The following is a 20,728-nucleotide window of genomic DNA, read 5'->3' as shown; positions in this document are numbered from 1 at the left end:
GAGGGAGGACTGTCTTGCAAGCTGGGCAAAATGGCTAAGTGTTCAATATGGACAAATACTTTCTTTGTGTGTTATACTGCAATCTGCAGTAGAGGCTGGTGAAGCTCCAGCTCCTGGATCAGCAGGTTTGTGCTTGAAGCACAGCAGGAGCAGGATGCATGACAAAGCCAGGAGCCCTCAGGTCCTGGACTGCTTGCCTCTTTCCTTTGGAGGAGCATCTCCAGCAACAGCTGTGACTCTGTACACTCTTCCCAGGGAGTTTGAGGAGACCATGGATGCTCTTCAGGCAGATATTGACCAGCTGGAATCAGAGAAGGTGGAGCTGAAGCAGCGCTTGAACAACCAGTCAAAGCGAACCATCGAGGGCCTGCGCGGCGCCCCTGCCTCTGGAGTTGCCTCCATCGTGTCTGGCATTGCCGGAGGTGCGTAACCAGTGTCCCCAGAGCACTGGAACACTTCTGCAGCTGGTGTGGGGTATTTGCAGGCTGGAAAGGGAGCCTGGGATGTCCTCCTGTGTCAGAGTCCGGGAGCTGTGCAGAGGATTCCCTGCAGTGTCTGTGTGACGCCTGCCTGGGAGGCAGCGCAGGAGCTCGGACTGGGAACGGTGTTCCGACAGTTCACTGCTCTGCCCGCCCGGCCCTCCTGCAGCAAGCCAGAGCCTCTGGTGTGGCTGGCAGGGGAGAAGACAGGAGGTGTTCAGGCTGTAATGATGACCAGGGAGTGCGGAGAGCCTGCAGCTCCCCAGCAGCATCCGGCAGCTCCGTGCTTGGGTGGACAGGGCAATGGTGGCACCTCTAAGGAGCCAGCCTGGGGTGTCCCTGCAGCTGGCTGGGGCTGGGGGGGCCCTTGGTGGCAGGGCACCCTGCTCTGGCAGCTGTGGGCAGGCGAATGCTGGTACTGCCTGGCCCAGCCTGTGGGCCAGTCCTCCCACGGGGATGCTCCCGTGGAGATTTAGCAGTCGGTGCCTGCCTGCTGGCGCATTCTTGCTGCTGCAGGCAGCTCCTGCCTCTGCTGCCGTGCCTCTCCAGGGCACGGATGGGCTGTTCGGGCTCTGCTGCTCTGACCTGGCTGGCTCGGAGAATGAGACCTGATTTCTCTGTGCCTCCTGGGCTCTTGTGAAGCCCAGCAGCAAGGGGTGGGTGATGGTGCAGGATGGGTGCTTGCTGAGGTTGCAGGTCCTTGTGCTGGGTAGCAGGGATGTTAGTAACTTCCCTGTCACTCTGGAGGAAATGTCCTACAAAAAATGCCTGGTGGCAGGACCAGGTCTTCGGCATCTTTGTCAGGAGCTCTGGCTGTAGGACATTGTGTGGCCTTCCAAACTGAGAGCCCCAGTGTCCTTTAGGACTGTGACCAGGGTGGCTGTGGAGCAGCCTGGCCCTCTGGCCCCAGCGTGGCAGCGATCCAGTGGGTCCAGGTTCCTGATCCTTTTGACCTGATCTGTGTTGGGTAATGCCTGGATGCAGCCTGGCTCCTGCATGCAGCAGCTCCTGGCCCTCGTGGAGCTGCAGCCTCTCCTGGAGTCACTGCGGCCACGAGCTCTGGCTCTCAGGGACGCTGACAGCATGTTCTTGGTCCCGAACAGCGTGTGCAGCACTGTGAGCACTGTGCCAGCACCAGCCTGCTCACGAGTGCTGTGTTTCAGAGGGGGAAGCTGGGGGCACAGGGAGCACAGCCTGAGGGGACCCCAGCTCTCAGGGGTGTAGTGCACACTGGGTGCAGCGGGGCAGTCGGTGGGAGCCGCTCCTCCGCCCCTGCACAGGGAGGCTCGGATGGAGCACCTCGGAGCAGGTCAGCATGGATCACTGTGCCTTCGGACCCACAGCAACAGGTGGCTGTTGTGGGGCAGCTCTGGAGGAGCCGTGCCGTGGGTGCACATGTGTCCCACTTGGGTTGCTCACAGCCACACACACGGTTGGGGCTCACTGGCCCTGGCCGGATCCTGCAGCAGCAGCACGTGGAGTCCCACTGCCCTGGCAGGGCAGCTGGGATGGTCGCTGCTCCCGGAGTCAGGGGACAGGGCTCAGCACAGGACACAGCCATGGGTGACCAGAGCTCCTCTGGCCATTTGCTCCTCTCAGACTTGATCCTTGGCTTTAATTCTGCTTCTTCTTGTCTTTCCTCTGGCTCCTCTCCTTGTACTGCAGAGGAACAGCAGAGAGGTACGGTACTGCACCCCAGCATGCCAGTGCTCCCCGCCTCCTCTGGCCCCCAGAAGTGCATGCCGGGGGGACACTAGCGTCCCAAGACACCCAAGCATGGCCCTGGGACAAGGCTTGGTTTGGGAGCAGGGGGAAGGATGCAGGTCCTGCTCAAGGGCAGCGCTTGGCTCAGGTCCCGAGCAGCCTGTGCTGCAGGGGAGCTCGTGGCTGGTGCACTCCTGGACAGTACCAGGAGTCTGGGAAGGGAGTGGTGAGCATGAAACTGCTATGGGTGCAGAGTGGTGTGACTCCTGCAGCGGAGAGATGGGTCCCTGGAGTGCCCAGAGTGTGGCACAGCCCCGAGCCTTTGGGAAGCGGGCACCGGGAGTGCCTGGTGCCGGGCTGCTGAGGAGGCATGGAGGGGGTGAGGTACTGCCCTGGCCAGCTGGTGTCTTGGCCTTCTCTGTGGGAGCGGGACGGGAGGTGCCGCATGTTTGTGATGGCTCCATCAGTGCCTGGGTGCACACAAGCAGATGCTGCTTCCCTCCACACTGCAGACACTTGTCCCTTTGCTGAGCCTGTCTGCATATCCAGTGCTGCTGTAGCAGTCCTGCCCCACGCTCACGTGTGACGGTTGGTGATGCTGCTGCCGTTGGTGCCCGTCTGCAGGTGTCGGTGCTGACCAGGTGACGGGAGGTGGTTCAGGACCCATCCAGGTGAAGGACTCACCTCTTCTTCTCCAGCAAATTGATGTCCTGCAGCATTGCATCAGGCACCTCAGGAACGAGAACAGCCGGCTCAAGGTGAGGTGTGGGGAGGTGCCTTGCCCTACAGCAGGTCCCTGGGTGCCTGCAGTGCTGAGCAGGTCCCAGTGGGTCCCGGCACACTGGACCCCGCGGCTTGGACATGCCGTATGTTGGGAGGTCGAGCAGGAGAAGAGGGAGGGCTGGGGGAAGCTGGATGCCATAGCACAGGGCCGGGCAGAGCAGCCTGAGGGTCCGGCTGCTGCCAGCACTGCCGGCGGTGATGTGCTCCCTCCAACACCGCAGAGCAGCTCTGTCCTCCATGCTGTGGGTTTCCTCAGGAAAAGAAACAGGAATGGCAAGGCATGTCGGACTCTGCTTTACAGAGAGGGGCTCTGTGAAGAGCCCAGTCGGGGCATGGCTGTGCCCGTTCCTGTTCCTGTGGCGGGAGGCTTGGGCTCTGCCCTGGGAGCACGGCAGCCCGAGGGATGGGCCGTCCTGCAGTGCTGCGGCACTGCTCAGGGGCATTCGTCTTCCTCCAGCGGCAGGCTCTGGGCTGGGGGCTTGTGCTGGCTTGGTGCCTGCCTTCAGCTGGTGGTCTTGGACAAAGTCATGTCCCAAGAGGCCAGGGAGGTCTGTGTGGGATGCGGTCCATGTGGGACGAGCTGGAGGAAGGGCACTTAGTCCACCACATCTGGTGGTGGTCAGGAGCACAGTTCTGCTGTGGGACTTGCAGCGAGCTCTCCACTAGTGACGAGCTTTGGCTCCTTTGGGGAAGGGGCTGAGCCGCAGGCTTGGTCTGAGTGCAGCGTTGGCGGCTGGGAGCCAGAGCGGCCAGCAGAGCTGGGGGTGCTGGTGGCATCGCTGCCCAGCCTTGGTCCCTCGCTTCAGTCTGGGGATTCCAAATGCCAGCTGATGCAGACTGATTAAGGCATTGATGGATTAACGAACGCACTATGAGGAAATTGGCAAAGCAGCAAGTAATCTAATTAACTGAATAACATTCCAGTAATATTAATTCACAGACATATAATTATGCAGATGATTATGCACAGCTATGAAGCTGTTAATGATGGTTCTTAAATCTAATGAGTCACATACGTGGCCACTGGCAAGTTATGGTTCTGTAAGTACTGAGGTGCCAACCTGTTTCCTGCTCCCCAAGTCTTACACGTGCTCAGCTGTTGTCCAAAGGCTTCCCTCTGGTGTCCTGGTGTGTTTGGGACATCACTGCTGTCCGTGGGCATCCGTGCTCCTACCCTTGGAAGATCCACCCTTTGGTTGTTTTCACTATAGTTTTAAGTCCCTTTTTTTCATTTGGGCTCTCCTTTTTGCTGCCTTTACACCACATTTTCTCTGCTCAGTTCCTCCCAAATAAACACCCTGCCCCTAATGACCTTCTCCCCATCGGTCCCAGGGAGCCCAGATGAAGATGCAGCTGGCCAGCCTGAAGCCTCTGCAGGTACCCAAGCTCTCCCTCCTCATGAACAGGCAGGGAGAAGGTCTGCGCACACAGACGCTGTATCGCAAGGCCAGCCAGCTCCTGGAAACCGCCTATCATATGAGCGCCACCATGAAGGTTGTGGACCTGAAGCAGACCAAGTCGGGTAGGTCCCACACAAACATTCCTTGGCTGAAGCACCTGGGGAGCAGGGGGCTCACGGGCAGCTGTGAGTTGGAGGGAGCTTGGCCCACGGTCTGTGAGCAACCTCTGCATCTTCCCTCTGCCCCGGGGAGGGACTGGCACCTCCTTCCCATCCAGCCAGCATCCGGAGCAGGGTCTGCTCCAGAGCAGAGCTCCAGCCTACCCCTTCAGACCTACCTGCCAGGGGTCTGCTCTGGTGGCAGCAATCCCGGCTTGCTCGAGCTGACGGGGCTTCCCTGTGCAGCAGGGAATGGCCTTGTGCCCCCGAGAGGTGGCCATCCCCATCCCCCTGGCTGCGGGCATTCGTGTCTGGGGACAGTGTGGCACTGGTTCAGCACGCAGGGGCTGAAGCTACTCCCTGGAGTCAGCATAGCTCAGCATCTTCCCTGTGGCACTGCTGGCTGAGCCAGGAACCTCTTGCCCCCCCCAAAACCTCCCCCGGTAAGAAAGAACCTGAGCTGGCTGAGCCAGCACTCTGCATGTGCCGTGTGCCTATGGCTGAATGGACCCTGAGCCGCGGGGAGGATGACACCTTCCTCCTTCTCCCTCCTGCAAACCTCCATCTCCCCTGCATCGGCATTCGGACAAGCCGGCACAGCAGTGGCTGTTGCCTCACTTGTGCTGTGGTGCTGGTCTGTGCCCAGCCGCAGGGCTCACTGTCCATCAAGGCTGGGCAAGGCAGGCCCCGGTGTTCCGCGTTGGAGTCTTTTGGGGAAAGGAGCGCTGGATGAGTGCCCTGTCCACGCTTTGCCAGCCTGCGTGTCTCACCTCCTGTCTTCCGTAGGAAGGAGCTTGTCAGCGCAGCTGCTGGAGCAGACAGCCCGCCTGTTGGCCCTCAAAAACAGCGTCGACAGCCTAAAGGTAAGGCAGGCTCCCCGCCCCCTGCGGCAGGAGGGTGGGTGTCCCCGCAGCACCCCAGGCCCAGCCCTCCTGTTCCCCTGGGCTGGGGAAATGAATGGCCACGTCTCCGTGTGAGCACCGTAGCTGGTGCTGCCATCCTGTCGGTGCTGCCAGCACTTAGGTGTGCCCTGTGGCACCTCTGGCTGTGGCAGTGGGGGACAAGGTGCTGCCCCTTTCCCCTTCCAAAACAAAGTCAGGTTTGACCCCTCTGCCTTGTCCCCAGGGATTTGGGGTGGTGAAGGGCTCTGGGGGTGGTGAGGGGCTTGGGGGGGTCAGTGAGCCCAGATGCAGCAGGAGCAGCCGTGGGGCAGTGGTGCGGTTCTGGAGGTGACCTTGTGCTCTCTGCCCCCCCCCCCCAGGATGAGGTGATGAGAGAGGTGGTTCAGCAGCAGCCGGGTGCCAGCGTCCCCACCAGCTTTGGCACCTTCCCCTCCCCCTCCTTCCTCAAGGTGAGACCCTTTTTCCTGGGGCAGCGGCCAAAGGACGGGGCCGGGGGCATCAGGAACCTCCGTGCTCCATCCCCTTTGCTCCGCTGCGCTGCTTGTGGCCCCAGGACCCGTGGCACCCGTCCTGTCCCCACCGCAGGAGGGTGAGGAGAGGGGACAGCTCGGTCCCCGCAGCCCCGGCTGGCGCAGGGACCGGCTGCCCCCCCCGCCCCCCGGACCCCCATCCTGACCCCGGCTGTTCGGCACTTGCAGGCCCAGCGGGAGAAGGAGGAGGGCCTGGTGCTCTGCGGCAGAGTGACCTTCCCCTGCGAGCCGGGGCAGGGCCGAGTACACAAGCTGGTCGTCACCCCCGAGCTGTTCCGCCAGATCCAGAGCTACTTCATCGCCTAAGCTGGGAGCCCCCCCCCCGCCCCGCGACCCCCCCACCCTCGCACAGGTTCATTGCACCCCCCCCCCCCGTCCCCTGCCAGAGCCCGGTGCTACCCCGGTACCGGCCCTGCCCTCCGGCCCCCACGCGTGGGGCGGGAGCCGGAGCCGCTTCCCCCCCTTCCCCGCCGGGGGCGAGCCGGGACCTGCCGGGGGGCTCCCACCCTCCCGCCGCCGCCAGCGCTGTCAGACACTACAAACCGCCGCCGGCCCCCCACCGGGTCCCCCCCAGCTCCCGCCCTGCGCCCCCGCTTTCGAATAAAGCTGCTCTGAACCTGCCCGCGGCCCCGCGCCTTCCTGCACCGGCACCGGGGGACCGGGGGGGGTCGGGTCCGGCCACGTGCGGCCGCGGGGGGGCGGGGCAGGCGGTGGCGCGGAGCGCGGGAAGAGGCGGCAGGAGCGCCGGCGGTCGCCATTGGAAGGAGGGGAGGAAGGGGCGGGAGGCCGCGGCACTTTCTAGGCCTGATTGGTACAGGCGGCAAAGAGAGGTGGGGCCGCCCGCGCCTCTACCTGATTGGCTGGGGCGGATCCGTCGCGGACAGCATGCGCTGATTGGTCGCGGACTGGTGGGGCGGGCTTCCGGCGGGGGGCTGCCAGTTCCGGGCGGCAGCGGCGGCAGCGGCAGGATGGTGAGTGTCCGCCCGGCCGGGCCGGGCGCATCGGCCCGCATCGGGCCGGGCCGGTGCCCGTGGGGGCTGGGGATGGGCGTGCGTGGGCTCGGGACCCCGCGGAGCCCGGGCCGGGGGCTCCTGTGCCGCGCCGGGGCGGTGGGGGGGGGCGCTGCGAGCGCGGGGCGGGCCGGGAGTTGGGCCTGCGGCCGCCCCGAGCTCCCAGTGACCGGTACCGGTGCAGGTGCTGCTCCACGTGCTGTTCGAGCACGCCGCCGGGTACGCGCTCTTCGCCGTGCGGGAGGTGGAGGAGATCAGCCTGCTGCTGCCGCAGGTACGGGCCGCGGACGGGCAACGGGGGGGGGGCGGGGCTGGGGCCGGGGTCTCGTACCCTGGTGCTGCCGCCATTCCCGCGGGCCGCGCGTTCTGGTGGCCGCCGTGTGCCCCGGGGGCCTGATACCCACCCCCCGCAGGTGGAGGAGAGCGTCCTCACCGTCGGCAAGTTCCACAACGTGGTGAAGCTGGTGGCCTTCGCCCCCTTCAAGTCGGCCCAGAGCGCCCTGGAGAACATCAATGCCGTCTCCGAGGGTGAGCGGGCCGCGGTGGGGCCGGGGGCACCGGGGTAACCCTCCCCACGGGGAATTGCGTGGTCCTGCTGATCACTCCACCCTCCCCCATCTCACAGGGATCCTCCACGAGGACCTGCGGCTCCTGCTGGAGACCTCCATGCCGGCCAAGAAGAAGAAGGCGCTGCTGGGAGTCGCCGATGCCAAGATCGGGGCCGCCATCCTGGAGGAGCTGGGCTACCAATGCCAGACCGGGGGGGTCGTGGCTGAGATCCTGCGGGGTGAGTCCAGCTGCGGAGGGGATGTGGAAGGGGACGCCCTGGCCGTGTAGAGGGGGACACCCGCCACCGTCGACAACGTGGTGACGGCTCGCTTCCCGGCCAGGGATCCGCCTGCACTTCCATGCACTGGTGAAGGGCCTCACCGCCCAGTCGGCCTCTAAGGCCCAGCTGGGCCTCGGCCACAGCTACTCCCGGGCCAAAGTGAAGTTCAACGTGAACCGCGTGGACAACATGATCATCCAGTCCATTAGTCTCCTGGACCAGCTGGACAAGGATATCAACACCTTCTCTATGCGCGTGCGGTAAGCGGGGGTCCCTGGGGCGGGAGGGCAGCACAGGCCCGTCTCCCCACGCTTACCGCAGGCAGCCGCCCTTCTGGCTGCCTGTACAGAATGGGGAGGGAGAGTAGCACCTCAAAGGCACAACCCGGCTGGGGTGACGGCGTCCTGGCCGGAGCATGCCTGGAGGGACACACGGGGCGAGGGGTCGGGCTGCGGCACTGACACTGTTGTCCCCTGTCCACCCCCAGGGAGTGGTACGGGTACCACTTTCCCGAGCTGATCAAGATCGTCTCCGAGAACTACACCTACTGCCGGCTGGCCAAGTTCATCGGGAACCGCAAGGAGTTGAGCGAGGAGAGCCTGGAGGGGCTGGAGGAGATTGTCATGGACAGTGCCAAGGCGCAGGCCATCCTGGAAGCCTCCCGCTCCTCCATGGGTGAGTGGGGACAGGCGATGGTGGTGGCTCCGCCGGAGTGCTGCGCTTCCCAGGGTGGGTGGGCTGCAGCGGGAGGGGGTCACGCCTGCCCTGGGAGGTGCCGCTCAGCCCCCGACACCCGTTTTGCCAGGGATGGATATTTCTCCCCTTGACCTCATCAACATTGAGAGCTTCTCCAGCCGCGTCATCTCACTCTCCGAGTACCGCAAGGGCCTGCAGGAGTATCTCCGCTCCAAGATGAGCCAGGTGGCTCCTAGCCTCTCAGCCCTCATTGGGGAGGTGGTGAGTGCGAGCGCGTGTGCGCCCCGGGTCACCCCAGGCTGCGGAGATGATGTCTGAGCAAATCTGTCAATCCACTGAGCTGTCCTGCTGACATCTCTTATTGCTGATCCTTGGCCTGGAGGACTGTATGCGGCCCAGAGCCGGGCTCATGGTGGTGGGGGGCAGCCTTAACCCCCATCCTCCTCCTTCCCAGGTGGGCGCCCGCCTCATCTCCCACGCCGGCAGCCTGACCTGGCCAAGTACCCGGCCTCGACGGTGCAGATCCTGGGGGCCGAGAAAGCCCTCTTCAGGTACCGCTGCGGGGTGGTTGCGGTGATGGCAGGCCCCTGGGCTGCCAGCTGCGATGTGCTGGGCCCCCATGGCCTTGGCCGCATGTGATCAGCCAGCCCCAGTGTCTGAGCGACCACCGTGGCTTTGTGTCTTGCCTGGCAGGGCCGTGCCCCCGGGCACCCCTGGAGGTTAGCGGGGCCGTGGGGGAAAGCGTCTGTCCCAGTGGGTTGCGCTGGGCCACTTGCGGGCGAGAGCTGGGGCTGCTGGGGGGAGCGGGAGCCAGTGGCAGCTTCGATGTGGGGGTGCCCCCAGCCATGGGTGCTCCCGCGTCCCCTCCCTGACCGCTCCGCCGACCGGTTCCAGGGCGCTGAAGACGCGAGGGAACACTCCCAAGTACGGGCTCATCTTCCACTCCACCTTCATCGGGCGAGCAGCCGCTAAGAACAAGGGGCGCATCTCCCGCTACCTGGCCAACAAGTGCACCATCGCCTCCCGCATCGACTGCTTCTCAGGTGCCAGGGGAGGGGGGAATGGGGGTCCTGGGCTGCCTCTGCGATGATGGGAATATTTTTCGTCAACAGCATCTCACTGTGTGAATGGTGACTCCTGTGGTCTGAGCAGAGCGTGGGGCAGGGCAGGGTGGGGTGGGGTTGGGCAGGGCAGGGGGTGCTGAGCCCCTCTCCCCTCCCCACAGAAGTCCCCACCAGCGTTTTCGGGGACAAGCTACGGGAGCAGGTGGAGGAGCGCTTGGCCTTCTATGAGACGGGGGAGCCGCCCCGCAAAAACCTGGAGGTGATGAAGGAGGCCGTGGTGGAGGTGAGGCTGCGTGGGGACGGGCAGGGCCCCGCTGTCGGATGTGATGTCAAAACCGCTGTCCTGACCCGCCGTGGAGGCAAAAGACTGATTTAATGAGGCTGATCCGACCAGCGGTGCTGGGTGGGGGTGGGTCCTGGGCTGGGAACCTCTCCTGCGGGGCTGAGCTCCCCCTCTCCTCTGTCAGGCCAGCGAGGTGGTGGCTGAGGTCAAGAGGAAGCAGGAAAAGAAGGGAGAAGAAGAAGAAGAAGAGGGAGAAGCGGCGCCTAGAGGCCCTGGCTGCGGCTGCAGAGGAGGTGGAGGTAGGGGGCTGCCAGGCAGGAGGGGGCTGGGATGGGCCCCAGCCCCACGGGGGTGAGGCAGCTGGGACATGGGGCTCCCTGGGTTGGGCACGGCTCCTGCTGACCCAGGCGTTCCCCTCAGGAGAATGACATCGAGCCCAAAAAAGAAGAAAAAGAAGAAGAAGCAGCAGCAGGAGCCGGAGACAGACTCGGAGCCGGAGGAGAACGGGCTGGAAGAAGAGGCCTTGCCCAAGAAGAAAAGGAAGCTAATGGTAGAGGCTGACGAGGAGGAGGAAAAAGAAGAAGAAAAAGAAGAAGAAGAAGGAGAAGGCCAGGGATGCAGAGGACTAGGCGAGCGGGGCAGAGCTGGAGCCGGGCTGTGCTCCAGCTGTATGGACTCGCAGACTGACAGGAGCTCAGCTTGGTGCAGCGCCTTGCCTGTCCGCTGGCGTTCTGTGCCAGCACTGACCCGGGGGGCGGCCACATTAAAGGCCTGGTGGCACCTGGTGGTTTAGGTGAGTCCCTCTGGCTGGGCCGAGGCGCCCGCAGCCCCTCGGGTGGCGTGGGAGCCTGAGGCAGTGCTGCCTCCTCGAGCCCCCCTGCAGCCCCTTCCCCTGGGGGGCCTTGGACTGCACCCACTGCCTGCCTGGTGCAGGGGGCAGGAAACCTCCTTGGCGTGAGTGACCGTCAATAAAGGGCTGAGGTTGTTGTCAATCCCCTTTGGTCTTGTTTTGCTGCAGCTGCTGCTGCTGAAGGGGCAGGAGCCTGGGAGGGGCTGTGGCTTCCCTCACCCTGGCAGGAGGTGACCACGGGGGCTGCCCCAGCCATCCTGGGTGAGGAGGGAAGCAACGGGGCTGTGTGTGTTCGGAGCACTCTGGGCAGACCCCTGTCGTGCTGCAGAAGCTGTTTTTATTAGAGGGAAGCAATAAATTACCAGGTGGGCACGGCGGGAGCAGGGAGGACAAGGCGAAGGCCCCTAGACATCCAGGGCGGCTATCACGGCTTGGGTGAAATCCAGGGATGTGGCGTAGCCCCCCATGTCCGCCGTGCGCACCTGCAAGGAGAGGGGAGCGTTAGCAAGGAGGGAGGGGGTCCCTGCAGCACGGCAGGGACCCCCCCCAGGCCTTATGCTGGGTGCTGTCGCTGCAGGAGGAGGCCCACCACTGAGGCAACTTCGCAGCCCTTGCTGGGAGTGTCCAGACCCCCTGCTCCATGCCAGCCAAGAGGGGCCATGGCCACCCTGAGCTTCGGTGCACCCCGTTTGGTGTGTGTGTCTGGGTGTGCACAAACGCTGGGCCTCTTGCCTCCGGTTCCAGCACACCGAGCCCCTGCTGCAGTGGGGGGGTGGAATTGAAGCAGCAGAGGAGTCACGGCAGCCCCTCTCCAGGCAGAGCCATTCCCTGGGCTCACTTGTCGCAGCAGGCTGGAGGGGACAGTGAGGGGCTGGCAGCGGTGGTGTGGGACTGGGGCTCACCCCTGGCCTTCCCCCAGCCGAAGCCGTGCTCCCACCACGGCAGGCAGGGTCCTGTGCGCGCTGCCAGCCCGGCTTCTGGCCCCGGCCAAGCCCCCTTGGCAGCTGTTCCACAACCTGCCCCAGTTCCCCTCGGGCCTTGGGCCAACCCTGAGCTGCACCGGTGTGGTGTGGGGCAGGGGCAGAGCTGGGGTGGGGGGGAAACAGCACCTGTGCGGGCAGGGGTGGGGAGGGGAAGCATTGGACCCTTTATTTGCAAACATGAGTACACAGCACAGCATTAAATACGTGTCCCAGTCGCTCTCTCACGCACACAGTCCCCTGCCCCTGCAGTCACCGGCCAGGGCAGTGCTTCTGTGGTCCCACCATGTGCCTTCACAGCCCAGCGCCACACTGCTTCTGGCCCCCAGCACCCCCCCCAGAGAGCCACACAGGCTCCAGGGGTTCATACTGCTGGGCAAAGAGCTCGGGGTGCTGCCTGCTGAGGGACAAGCACTGGCTGCACACAAAGGTGCTGACCTACCTGGGGGGCTCAGCTTGGAGCCCCCTGCTCCCCAGGTGCTCCCCGGCCCTCAGAGACCAGCCACAAACTCACAGCGGGGGGAGGGGGGCAAGGAGAGCAGCCACCCTCTCCCCAGCCCTGCACCAGTTCCCAGCAGGCAATAAAGCCTCACAGCTGCCTCTCCCTACCCATGGGATTGTGCCAGAAAGGGGACCCTCGCTCTGCACGAGCAGCTTGCCCTTGTGGGGTCACAGCTGCAGGGCCTCAGCCCCATGGTCCCATTTATTGCTAAAGCCTCTGTGGGCAGGGGAAGGCTCCCACAGTCACAGTAGTCCCGCCGTCCCTGGGAGCTGCCTGCCGAGCTTGGGCCACTGCCTGTTCATCCCCGAGTCGCCCCAGCCGCCCTGCTGAGATCCACACCGCCCTCCTCGCAGGGAGGGCACAGGGGGGGAAGACGCTGCCTACGCGAACCGGAGGGACCCTGCAGATCCTCACTCCGAATGCGACCCTGCCCTCGGTGCCTCTGGCAATCCCTGCTGGCAGTGACTGGGGGTGGTTACTGGGCTCTGGGCTGGTCAGGAGGAGAGCCATCCTCATCCTCCTCCTCCCCTGGGGCAGCAGGGAACCTCGGCCAGGGCGAGCTGCAGGGAGGGGGATGGACGCGCTGCCGGGCTGTAAGCTATGGGAAGCGGCTGCAGGGTGAAGTCCCCGACTCCCCGGGGTGAGTGGGGTTCCTAGGCACCATAGTGGGGGTGCAGGTTGTCAATCACAGACTTCACGAAGTCAGAAGTGGTGGAGTAACCGCCCAAGTCCCGTGTCCGAACCTAAAAATCCAACACAGGGAAGGGGAGAAACAAGGGAGAAACGTGATCGTGAACGGAGTGAAATGATTGCGAGAAGGGAGAGGAGAGCAGCTTCCCTCTATGCACCCAGCCAGAGACCCCAGCGGGGCAGCATGCGAGAGAGGCCGTCTGATGTCCCCCAGCCCTGCCAGACCTTCCCTAGCCAGCAAGCACTGCTACAGGCAGCAGGAGCAACCCCGGGACAAGCGCAGAGGGGCTGACTGCAGCCGACTACAGCCACAGCTGCACGCACACAGGTTTCTGAGCCAGAAATGGGTGACGAGGTCGGAGACTCGCCCTTGTCCGTCAGAGAGAACGCAGAGCAGCTCGCTACCACAAACACTCACGCAGCTACAGACAGGCGGCAAGGCCAGCTGCCCAATACTCACTTTTCCAACTTTGATCACCTTCTTCACCGCATCCGCGATCAAATTGGAGTGAAATTCCAAGCTGTTGAGAGGAAAGGAGCCGTGGGTCAGTCCCTCCATCAGCCCGCGGTGCCCACCCCACCACATCCCCACCTGAAAGGCACCTACTTGAGATGCCGCAGCATGTTGGCGGCCGAGAGCAGCATGGCAGTGGGATTGGCGATGTTCCTGCCCACGGCCTGGGCGAAGGGGTGGCGGGCGCCCTGCAGGAAGAGAAGCCATGGTGATGAACCATCTTCCACACCCCTGTCCCCAGCAGCCTCCCACCCCAATAACCCAGGGTGCTGGTACGGCATAGCAGCCTCCGGGAAGCCAAAATTCCTCACCATCTCGAACACAGCGTACTCCGCGCTGTAGCTCTCCCCGGGAACCACACCAGCACCGCCCACCAAGCCAGCTGCCAGGTTATCGATGATGTTCCCATAGAGGTTTGGCATGACCAGGACGTCGAACTGGTAGGGGTTCTGCACCAGCTGCACAGAGGGAACAGGAGGACGTGAGGCCCTGCACACCAAAGACGGGCTGCAGGCAGCTCGACAGCCCTCGGGCCAGGGCAGCGTGCACGAATCTGGTGGAGCATCAGAACCCACTGTGTCTGAAAACATCCCCAAACTGTGCTTGTGACAGCTGGGAGCATGGGGAGACCTGCTGAAATGGCTCAGGAGCCACAGACCTACACCTGGTAGAGTTTTGCAAGCCCAGATGAGACATAGTTGCCTCAGGGCAGGTTTAGATTGGCTATTAGGAAAAGCTTCTTCACCGAAAGGGTTGTCAAGCACTGGAACAGGCTGCCCAGGAAAGTGGTGGAGTCACCATCCCTGGAGGTATGTGTAGATGTGGCACTTAAGGACATGGTTTAGTGGTGGACTCGGTGATCTTAAAGGTCTTTTCCAACCTAAATAATTCTGTGACTCTATGATTCTAAATGGCCCTGCCACCTTCAGTCCCTGCAGCTCCTGCCCTCAGCTGGAGCAGAGCAGGGAGAAGGGTCCTGCCTTGTGCAAGGAGCAAAGGTGTCGGCAGCAGCAGCTTTTCAGGTTTCAGATCTTTATGGCTTGGCTCAGCAGGCCCAGCAGCAGCGGGCAGTGCAGAACAGCTCTGGGGCAGGGAAACGGGATCCTCACCTGCATGCAGCAGTTGTCAATGATCATGGTGTCAAATTTGATCTTGGGGTACAGTTCTGCCACTTCTTCACAGCACTGTAGGAAGAGCCCATCACCTAATTTCCTGTGAGATGAGAAACACATCAAAGGGTTTGCAGGACAGTGAACTCATTTCAGCAGTGAAATCATTACAGCAGCAGGTAATCCAATAGCAACTGGTGCCCCACCGCAGCAGGGCAGGGGAAGGCAGGCAACCCTAGAGCACCCCACACCACCACACGCCCACAGGTGGTGAAATTGGGGCCCAGGGGGAGCAATGAGGGATCAGCTTTCCATGCCAGAGCTCTTCCCCTTCTCAGCTGACAGCCTCTGGGATGCAGCTGTCAGGCCTCATGCTGAAAATGAGACCGTACAGAGAGTTAAAAACACGATCCCCAGGGAAAGCCCAGCCTCTCTGGAACCAGCCTGGCACTGCGCTCTTGGGATCAAAAGCTGAGAGCAAAAATGTCCCAGATGTGACAGCGGTTGCATGTCCGACAATCAAGACAGCGCTCCAAACCTGCTCCTGTGGCACTCACATAATGTTGGCTTTGTGCACAGCTGTGACCTTAGAGCGCCCTTTTTTGGTGGCATAGTCAAAGGCGAACTTGGCAATGCGCTGCGACTTGGCCCGGGTGATGATCTTCAGGCACTCGATGACTCCCTTTGCACTCTGGACAGGAAAGGGAACGTGAGCAGCCGTCACACATGCCATGCAGCCCAGCACCCTGCCTCACCAACCCACACCACGCCAACAGTCCCAGCACTTCAAGACGGATGAGCTGTCTTTGCCTGACGCCGGATCACCCCCCACCAAGAGGGTCCTTAACACCCATATCCCTTTTTTCTGGCATTATCCCTCCTGCAGCCCACCACCATCCTTATTGAGTCTGCGTGTATTCCTATCACTACTGTCCTAATTCCATCACTGTCACTTAGTACATCACTGCTGCTCCAGCCAATTTCTTAGTGGTGCTGAACAGGTCTGGTACAGAAAGCAGGAACATGTCCCCAGCAACAAGGAAGGCCACACATCCTGGGGCAGGTTTCCCTGTCCCTCAGCGAGGCCAGCCATAACCCCCAAGCAGAGGACCCGCGTGCTGGAGGGAGGCTCCCGTACCTCATGTTCCAGAGAGCTGTACTCCCCCTCCGTCTGCTCACGGATGATCACGAGGTCCAAGTTGTTGTGGCGTGTTTTATAGCCGGGTAAGCTCTTCACATGGACAACGTTTGCAAACAAGTCTAATTTGCGCCTGCGAGCGAAGCAGCAGCAGAATCAGCATTTCATCATAAGCTATTTCTGGGGCAGTGACTGTTCCCTACAAGTACTGGGAGTAACAGCTGGTGATGGTGCCAACAGCTCCCCACCTCCTGACACCTTCCCATAGCTACCTATCCACCTATCTATCCGTCTATCTGCCACCCTTCCCCTCACAGATCATGAGCCAGCAACACCTCGTCACAGCACAGCTTCGACGACCCTCTGTCAAGGCAGGCCACCACTGTTCGCTTTCCAGCCACCCACCCCCTCCTCGCCAGGACTCCCAAGAAAGCAGGCAGCAGGACCACACTCAACAGAGGCAGCTCCTGGCCACAGACAGTCCTTCAGGATATTTTGCTTCCCGATGACACGTTAATTTCCCATCTGGCCTAGACTCACTTCCTTCGGCCCCTGGTTTAGTGGCAGAACACCACGACCAAACGCAATAGAGTTTTCCCAGTGACTGACTTGTAAGTGCCCAGCCCTGGCAGCCAAGCAAGGGACTGAGCTCACCTCAGCCTCATGTCGTAAGAAGCCAGCTCTCCCTTGTAATCCATGGGGGTGTGGATCTTGCCTGCAGACAACATTGAGCAGGAGTAAGAACACAGAGCTGACAGACGCTAAGGACATCGCCTGAGCCCAGGCGACAGAGCAGCAAGGGTTGGGAGGGGGGGGAGCTTCAGCAGAACCTCAGCCAAGCGTGGAGACTGATCTCTCGCTATATGGGACCCTGACAAGGCTCTTTGCTTCTCTGGGCCATACTATGAGATCTTGTTTCAAGAGCAGAAGCCAGATATAACCTCCCCTTTGGTAAGTTCAGTAAGTACTTCAGTCAAAATTTGCTGCTTAGCTTAAAGACAGCATCTTTCCTTCTCCAGGACCTAAGTGCAAAAATTCCTGCCCTCTGAAAGCACCTAATGGCGTTTGAGATAAGGCAACATTTCCTGCAGGCAGAGCAGAGACCCCCTCTGTGCTGGACAGACCACTGCCACAAGTCCTTACCTATAAGGGCGACTTTACTTTCCTTCATAGAGTCAACCACCTGATCCAGTTTTTCTTCTGACGCCATGTTCTGCACCTCACTCAGGTGATGCTCATCAAAGATCACAGGCACGCTGGCAGCCTGTGCAAGAGATGCAAAGACAGAGCCGCCACCCCATCAGATCAGAGACTCAGCAAGGAAGTTATGCTACACATTACAGCGGGCTGCTGGCAGGGGGCTTGGAGAACTGGGACATGAAACCTTAAACCAGCCAGACTGCTGGCTTGGTGAGAAAAAGGGAACTGGGCTCATGAAATGCTGAACCTGGACCTCTGGGTCACTTTGGTTCCAACTCAACAATGATGTTTTCTGTCACCATTAACACCAGGACTCCCCTTCCTTACTGTAATTATAGTTTCAGCTGCATAACCTATACCGTGGCAGACAACTCCATGTTTGCTGCCTTTGATGTGACAGAACTTGTCTGTTAGAAGACACAACTATTAACTACTGACTTCCTCCCTGAGTTCTGACAGGGCTCATTGCAGGTTAGGAAAGTCAGAAGGACATAAAGGGTTCTGGACAGGTGGACAATGACAGCCCTGCGGCCACGTTCCCGACAGGAGCAGTGAGGATGGCCTGTGTCCTCCTCATCACCAGCCTGGACTGCGCCAGTGCTTGCTGCTGCTCAGCAGAGGAAGAAGGACCGAGCAGGGGATGGACCCAGACTCTGCTGGCTCCAGGACACGGTCCCAGGCTGGGAATATTTTCACACTGATGAATGAGACAGCTTGCAAGATTGCTGCTCAAGCTGAACCTATTTATGGAATGGGTGAGATCCCAGGGTTTTCACAACCAGCTTTCTTCTGCACCAGAGGAGACAGACAGGTTGGTCCTGGAGGGCCTCTGGATCAGCAGTATCTTTAACCAAGTCTGCAGCTGCTGCTCCTCCCTTCTCCGTCCACCCCATCCCACCATGGGGCCGGAGCCGTTACCTTGAACACCTCCTTGACAGCATGCATGAGCTCCGGGCCCACCCCGTCTCCGGGCAGCATGGTGACCTGGAATGTGCCCTCAGACTTCGCATTTTCTGACTGCATAGAAAGCAAAGAAGAGTCAGACCTTCTGCTGCACCCCAGAACCTGACCCAAACAGAAGCCCTAACCTGCAAGCAGTGAACTAGAGGAAGGTTACTTAGAATATGAAGAATACCCGCACCCCCAGCACAGTTTTTAGTAACAAAAATTTACTGCAGCACTAACAGTGAGTTTTAACTTAAAGAGCTTCTGCTCCTGTGCTGTTATGAACACACTGTGCAGCAGAGACACCCGCTATCCTGTGATCTGCTGGCAACCTAAAGAGCTTTTCCTCATACAGCGTTCTGAGGTATTTCTCCCTCTGTACAGCAGAAATCCATCTTACTGGGAGCTAATAGCACAGTCTTGTGTTATTAAACTTCCCTCGTTCCTACTTCATATCCTCAGCATCTCCTAAGCCTGAGACTCATCTTCCTGTTGCATTCACGTTGTCTCACAGCTTTTTGTTGAGCATGCTTTTTTTTTTGGTCCTGAACACAAAATCAGTCTCCAAGATAATTCTTGAGACATTCCACAGGCGATCCACCTCCAAATCAATGCCACCTGCTCCCCAACCATAGCTGCCTCCTATTTTTACACAGTTCTTTTACTAATCCCCACCTTCTTTAGCCAGTAATTCCCTGCACAGAGCTGACCTCCAGGCATGAGATTTCACAGAACCACCCTCAGGGACTAGACAGTCACAGAGACAAGCATTTCATCCAACAACTTAATTGGACAACAAAAGGAGTAAACAAGTAGCAACGCCAATGTGACTTGAGAAATGCCCGTGCCTCAGTGACACAAAGAGTAGGTGATCACAGAAACAGTGATCACGGAAAGGCAAAATGAAAGAGCAAGTAGGAAAAGAAATACTAGATAGTCTTTACTTTTGATTTTTAGTATCTTGGAATCAAGTTCCAGGGCAGAAAACCTCGCCTACCTAAATTTCAAGAAACAGCAAAGCACCTGCAGAGGGAACCACGGCATGGGCCCCCCCGGCTCAAGGCCAAAAGAATGGCTTCACTGCTGAGCCCTTTCCTTTAGTGTCTTAAATAATAACATCAGACATCTTCACTTATAAATGAGAACCCACCATCTTGTTCGTCTGAACGTGACAAACATGATGTTAATTCGCCAGCCAGTGCTTGGATTGTTTCTTCCACCCTTAGTTTCGCAGAAAACAACTCACCTCTCCATCACAGCTCTTATTTCCTGACAACAGAGCCTGAATAACTTGCTAAGCTACCACTTGCTCTTACCTTATTTGCGCTCTAATAATTATCGCATTATTTCTTGTGTTATTTTATGTCAACTACTACAGGTAGCTACAGTAAATTTAGCACTAAATAGCAAGGATTGGATCAAAACGATTTTCACTACTGCAATCAATGCTGCACTCTGGCTGCACTAGTGGTTTTAGCTGTACCAGCAGAAAAACACTCGCCATCGCCACCCTGCCAGCAGCCTCCCCCGCATGCAGGCGAGGCTGAGCTGGGAGCCAGAGCGGAACTGCTGGGAGAACACGCTGCTCCGAGAGTGAGAAAAGCTGCTTCCAAAAAGCAGCCTGGGAGCATTTCCACTGCCCAGGAAGCGCTCCTGCCCACCCCTCGCATTCACCCATTCCCCTGCTCCCCACGGCAGCTCTGCGCCCCGCAGCGAGTGCCGGGGGCTGACTGCGCTCAGGGTGGGCACTGGGACCCCCGCTCTCACCTTGGCCCGCGGGATCTGCTGGAGTGCAGCGGAGGCACGCAGGCCCCTCCAGGCCCCGAGGCTGCGGGCACGCAGGAGACCCTGGGGCGGAGACGGTGGGAAGGTGAGACACCCCAGCCTGGAGGTGCCCCCCACCCCCAAACCCAGACCAACCCCTTGCTCTGGGCTGACCCCCCACCCTCTGCACGTTCCTGTCAGCCCACACTAAACCCCCTGGCCCCACAGGTCCCACCCTGAACACCCCCCAGTCCAGCCCTTCACCCCCCAGTCCAGCCCTTACACCCTGTCCCAGTCTGAACGCCCTCCCGCCCCCATCTGCATCAACCACCCCCAAGCCAGACCCCCCCCCATCCAGTCTGACCCCCCCCCCAGCCCAGGCTGACCCCCCCGATCCAGACAAACCCCTCACCCCCAGAGCCCAGGCCTTACCACCCCAACCCAGACCGACCCCCGCCATCCAGACCAAACCCTCGCCCCCAGCCCAAATCCCCCCACCCAGTCTGAACCCTACAGCCCGGACTGACACCCCCCCATCCACGACCGACCCCCCCTCACCCCGGCCGCCGCCCTCCCCGCGCTGAGCGCCGCCATCTCGCCGCCCCACAATGCACCGCGGGACCACGTGAGCGGAGTGGGTGGGGCCGAGCCCTGCGGCGCCCCCTAGCGGGCGGGCGGAGCACGGAGGAGACATCCCGCCGCCCCCAAACCGTCCCCCCCCCGCCAGGACCCGCCGCGCACCTTGGGGGCACCCAGCGATCCCTTTCCAAGCCCCCCCAGGGCCCCTGGCACCCCTCCCCGCACCCCAATGCCCACCATGAATGTCCCACAGCCCCCCCATAACCGGTGTCCCCCGGGAGCCCCCTCATCGTGGGTGCTGAGCAGGCTGCGGGGGGGCGGGAGGGGGCTGAGCATTTTACAGCAGGAGACAGGACAGCGAACTCTTCTCTTTACTGAACAAGAAGGGAGGGGGCTACACGGCAAGAGGGAGCTGCGCAGGCACTGGGGGGGGGTGGCATCCTGCTGTGTTTTGCGACCAGCAAGGAAGACCCCGGCCTCGTAGCCGCTGCGAGGGGGACACTGCGAGGGTGACCCCAGCCCTGGCGCAGGACATGGACACCCTTCTGTCACCCTGCCCTCGTCCACGGACCCCCCCGCAGCAAGGGGGAGGCATGGGGGGGACAGGACAGCGGCTCCA

The 20,728-nt window shown here is 61.0% G+C and overlaps 3 protein-coding genes and 2 non-coding genes across 21 annotated transcripts in view; 4 read left to right on the top strand and 1 right to left on the bottom strand.

The window, feature by feature from the left end:
* The window catches only part of DCTN1 (dynactin subunit 1), an 85,403-nt gene extending 79,064 nt beyond the window's left edge, over positions 1–6,339 (top strand). For 14 of the 16 annotated variants that reach the window (XM_069797838.1, XM_069797846.1, XM_069797830.1 and 11 more), the window contains 7 exons: positions 256–422; positions 2,145–2,159; positions 2,808–2,941; positions 4,299–4,488; positions 5,311–5,387; positions 5,786–5,875; positions 6,125–6,339. In XM_069797838.1, the coding sequence (XP_069653939.1) occupies positions 256–422; positions 2,145–2,159; positions 2,808–2,941; positions 4,299–4,488; positions 5,311–5,387; positions 5,786–5,875; positions 6,125–6,262 (811 nt within the window). In that variant the 3' untranslated portion in view covers positions 6,263–6,339. The remainder of the gene's footprint in view (positions 1–255; positions 423–2,144; positions 2,160–2,807; positions 2,942–4,298; positions 4,489–5,310; positions 5,388–5,785; positions 5,876–6,124) is intronic. The other 2 variants (XM_069797813.1, XM_069797741.1) reach the window with 1 other exon arrangement.
* Positions 6,340–6,686: 347 nt separating this feature from the next.
* On the top strand, positions 6,687–10,467 carry NOP56 (NOP56 ribonucleoprotein). The gene is given in 16 exon segments (XM_069797923.1): positions 6,687–6,927; positions 7,151–7,240; positions 7,380–7,494; positions 7,592–7,753; positions 7,857–8,055; positions 8,283–8,470; positions 8,601–8,752; positions 8,946–8,982; positions 8,985–9,042; positions 9,386–9,534; positions 9,717–9,838; positions 10,023–10,067; positions 10,069–10,137; positions 10,259–10,273; positions 10,275–10,412; positions 10,414–10,467. Coding segments are annotated over 16 exon segments (1,596 nt in total). The 5' UTR covers positions 6,687–6,924.
* LOC138688076 (small nucleolar RNA SNORD56) lies at positions 9,573–9,643 on the top strand. Its single transcript, XR_011327140.1, has one exon. It is a non-coding gene; the product is annotated as a small nucleolar RNA SNORD56 (small nucleolar RNA).
* LOC138688086 (small nucleolar RNA SNORD57) lies at positions 9,874–9,943 on the top strand. Its single transcript, XR_011327154.1, has one exon. It is a non-coding gene; the product is annotated as a small nucleolar RNA SNORD57 (small nucleolar RNA).
* A 541-nt stretch (positions 10,468–11,008) lies between the features above and the next one.
* On the bottom strand, positions 11,009–20,171 carry IDH3B (isocitrate dehydrogenase (NAD(+)) 3 non-catalytic subunit beta). Of its 2 annotated transcripts, none has more exons than XM_069797944.1 (12): positions 20,089–20,171; positions 19,534–19,614; positions 17,740–17,838; positions 16,765–16,885; positions 16,276–16,336; positions 15,622–15,754; positions 15,041–15,174; positions 14,484–14,586; positions 13,686–13,832; positions 13,468–13,562; positions 13,321–13,381; positions 11,009–11,170 (listed from the first exon to the last, which is right to left on the bottom strand). In XM_069797944.1, exons 1-12 carry the CDS (start codon positions 20,122–20,124, stop codon positions 11,093–11,095), a joined length of 1,149 nt encoding a protein of 382 aa, XP_069654045.1. In that variant the 5' UTR covers positions 20,125–20,171; the 3' UTR covers positions 11,009–11,092. The 2 variants fall into 2 exon arrangements, with proteins under 2 accessions (XP_069654045.1, XP_069654037.1); XM_069797936.1 differs by lacking the exon at positions 11,009–11,170 and adding an exon at positions 11,813–12,913.
* Positions 20,172–20,728: the final 557 nt, after the last annotated feature.

This window comes from Haliaeetus albicilla, chromosome 1, assembly GCF_947461875.1.
Source record: "Haliaeetus albicilla chromosome 1, bHalAlb1.1, whole genome shotgun sequence".
NCBI lineage: Eukaryota > Metazoa > Chordata > Aves > Accipitriformes > Accipitridae > Haliaeetus > Haliaeetus albicilla.
The sequence above is the reverse complement of the archived record's forward strand: the minus strand, read 5'-3'. Positions and strand labels throughout refer to the sequence as shown.

Coding starts and splice junctions, on each gene's coding strand:
- IDH3B (XM_069797936.1), bottom strand. CDS start 20,124: ATGGCGGCGCTCAGCGCGGGGAGGGCGGCGGCCGGG. Junction 17,839..19,533: donor AGCAGATCCCGCGGGCCAAG/GTGAGAGCGGGG, acceptor CTTTCTATGCAG/TCAGAAAATGCGAAGTCTGA. Junction 16,337..16,764: donor AAGTAAAGTCGCCCTTATAG/GTAAGGACTTGT, acceptor TGTTGTCTGCAG/GCAAGATCCACACCCCCATG.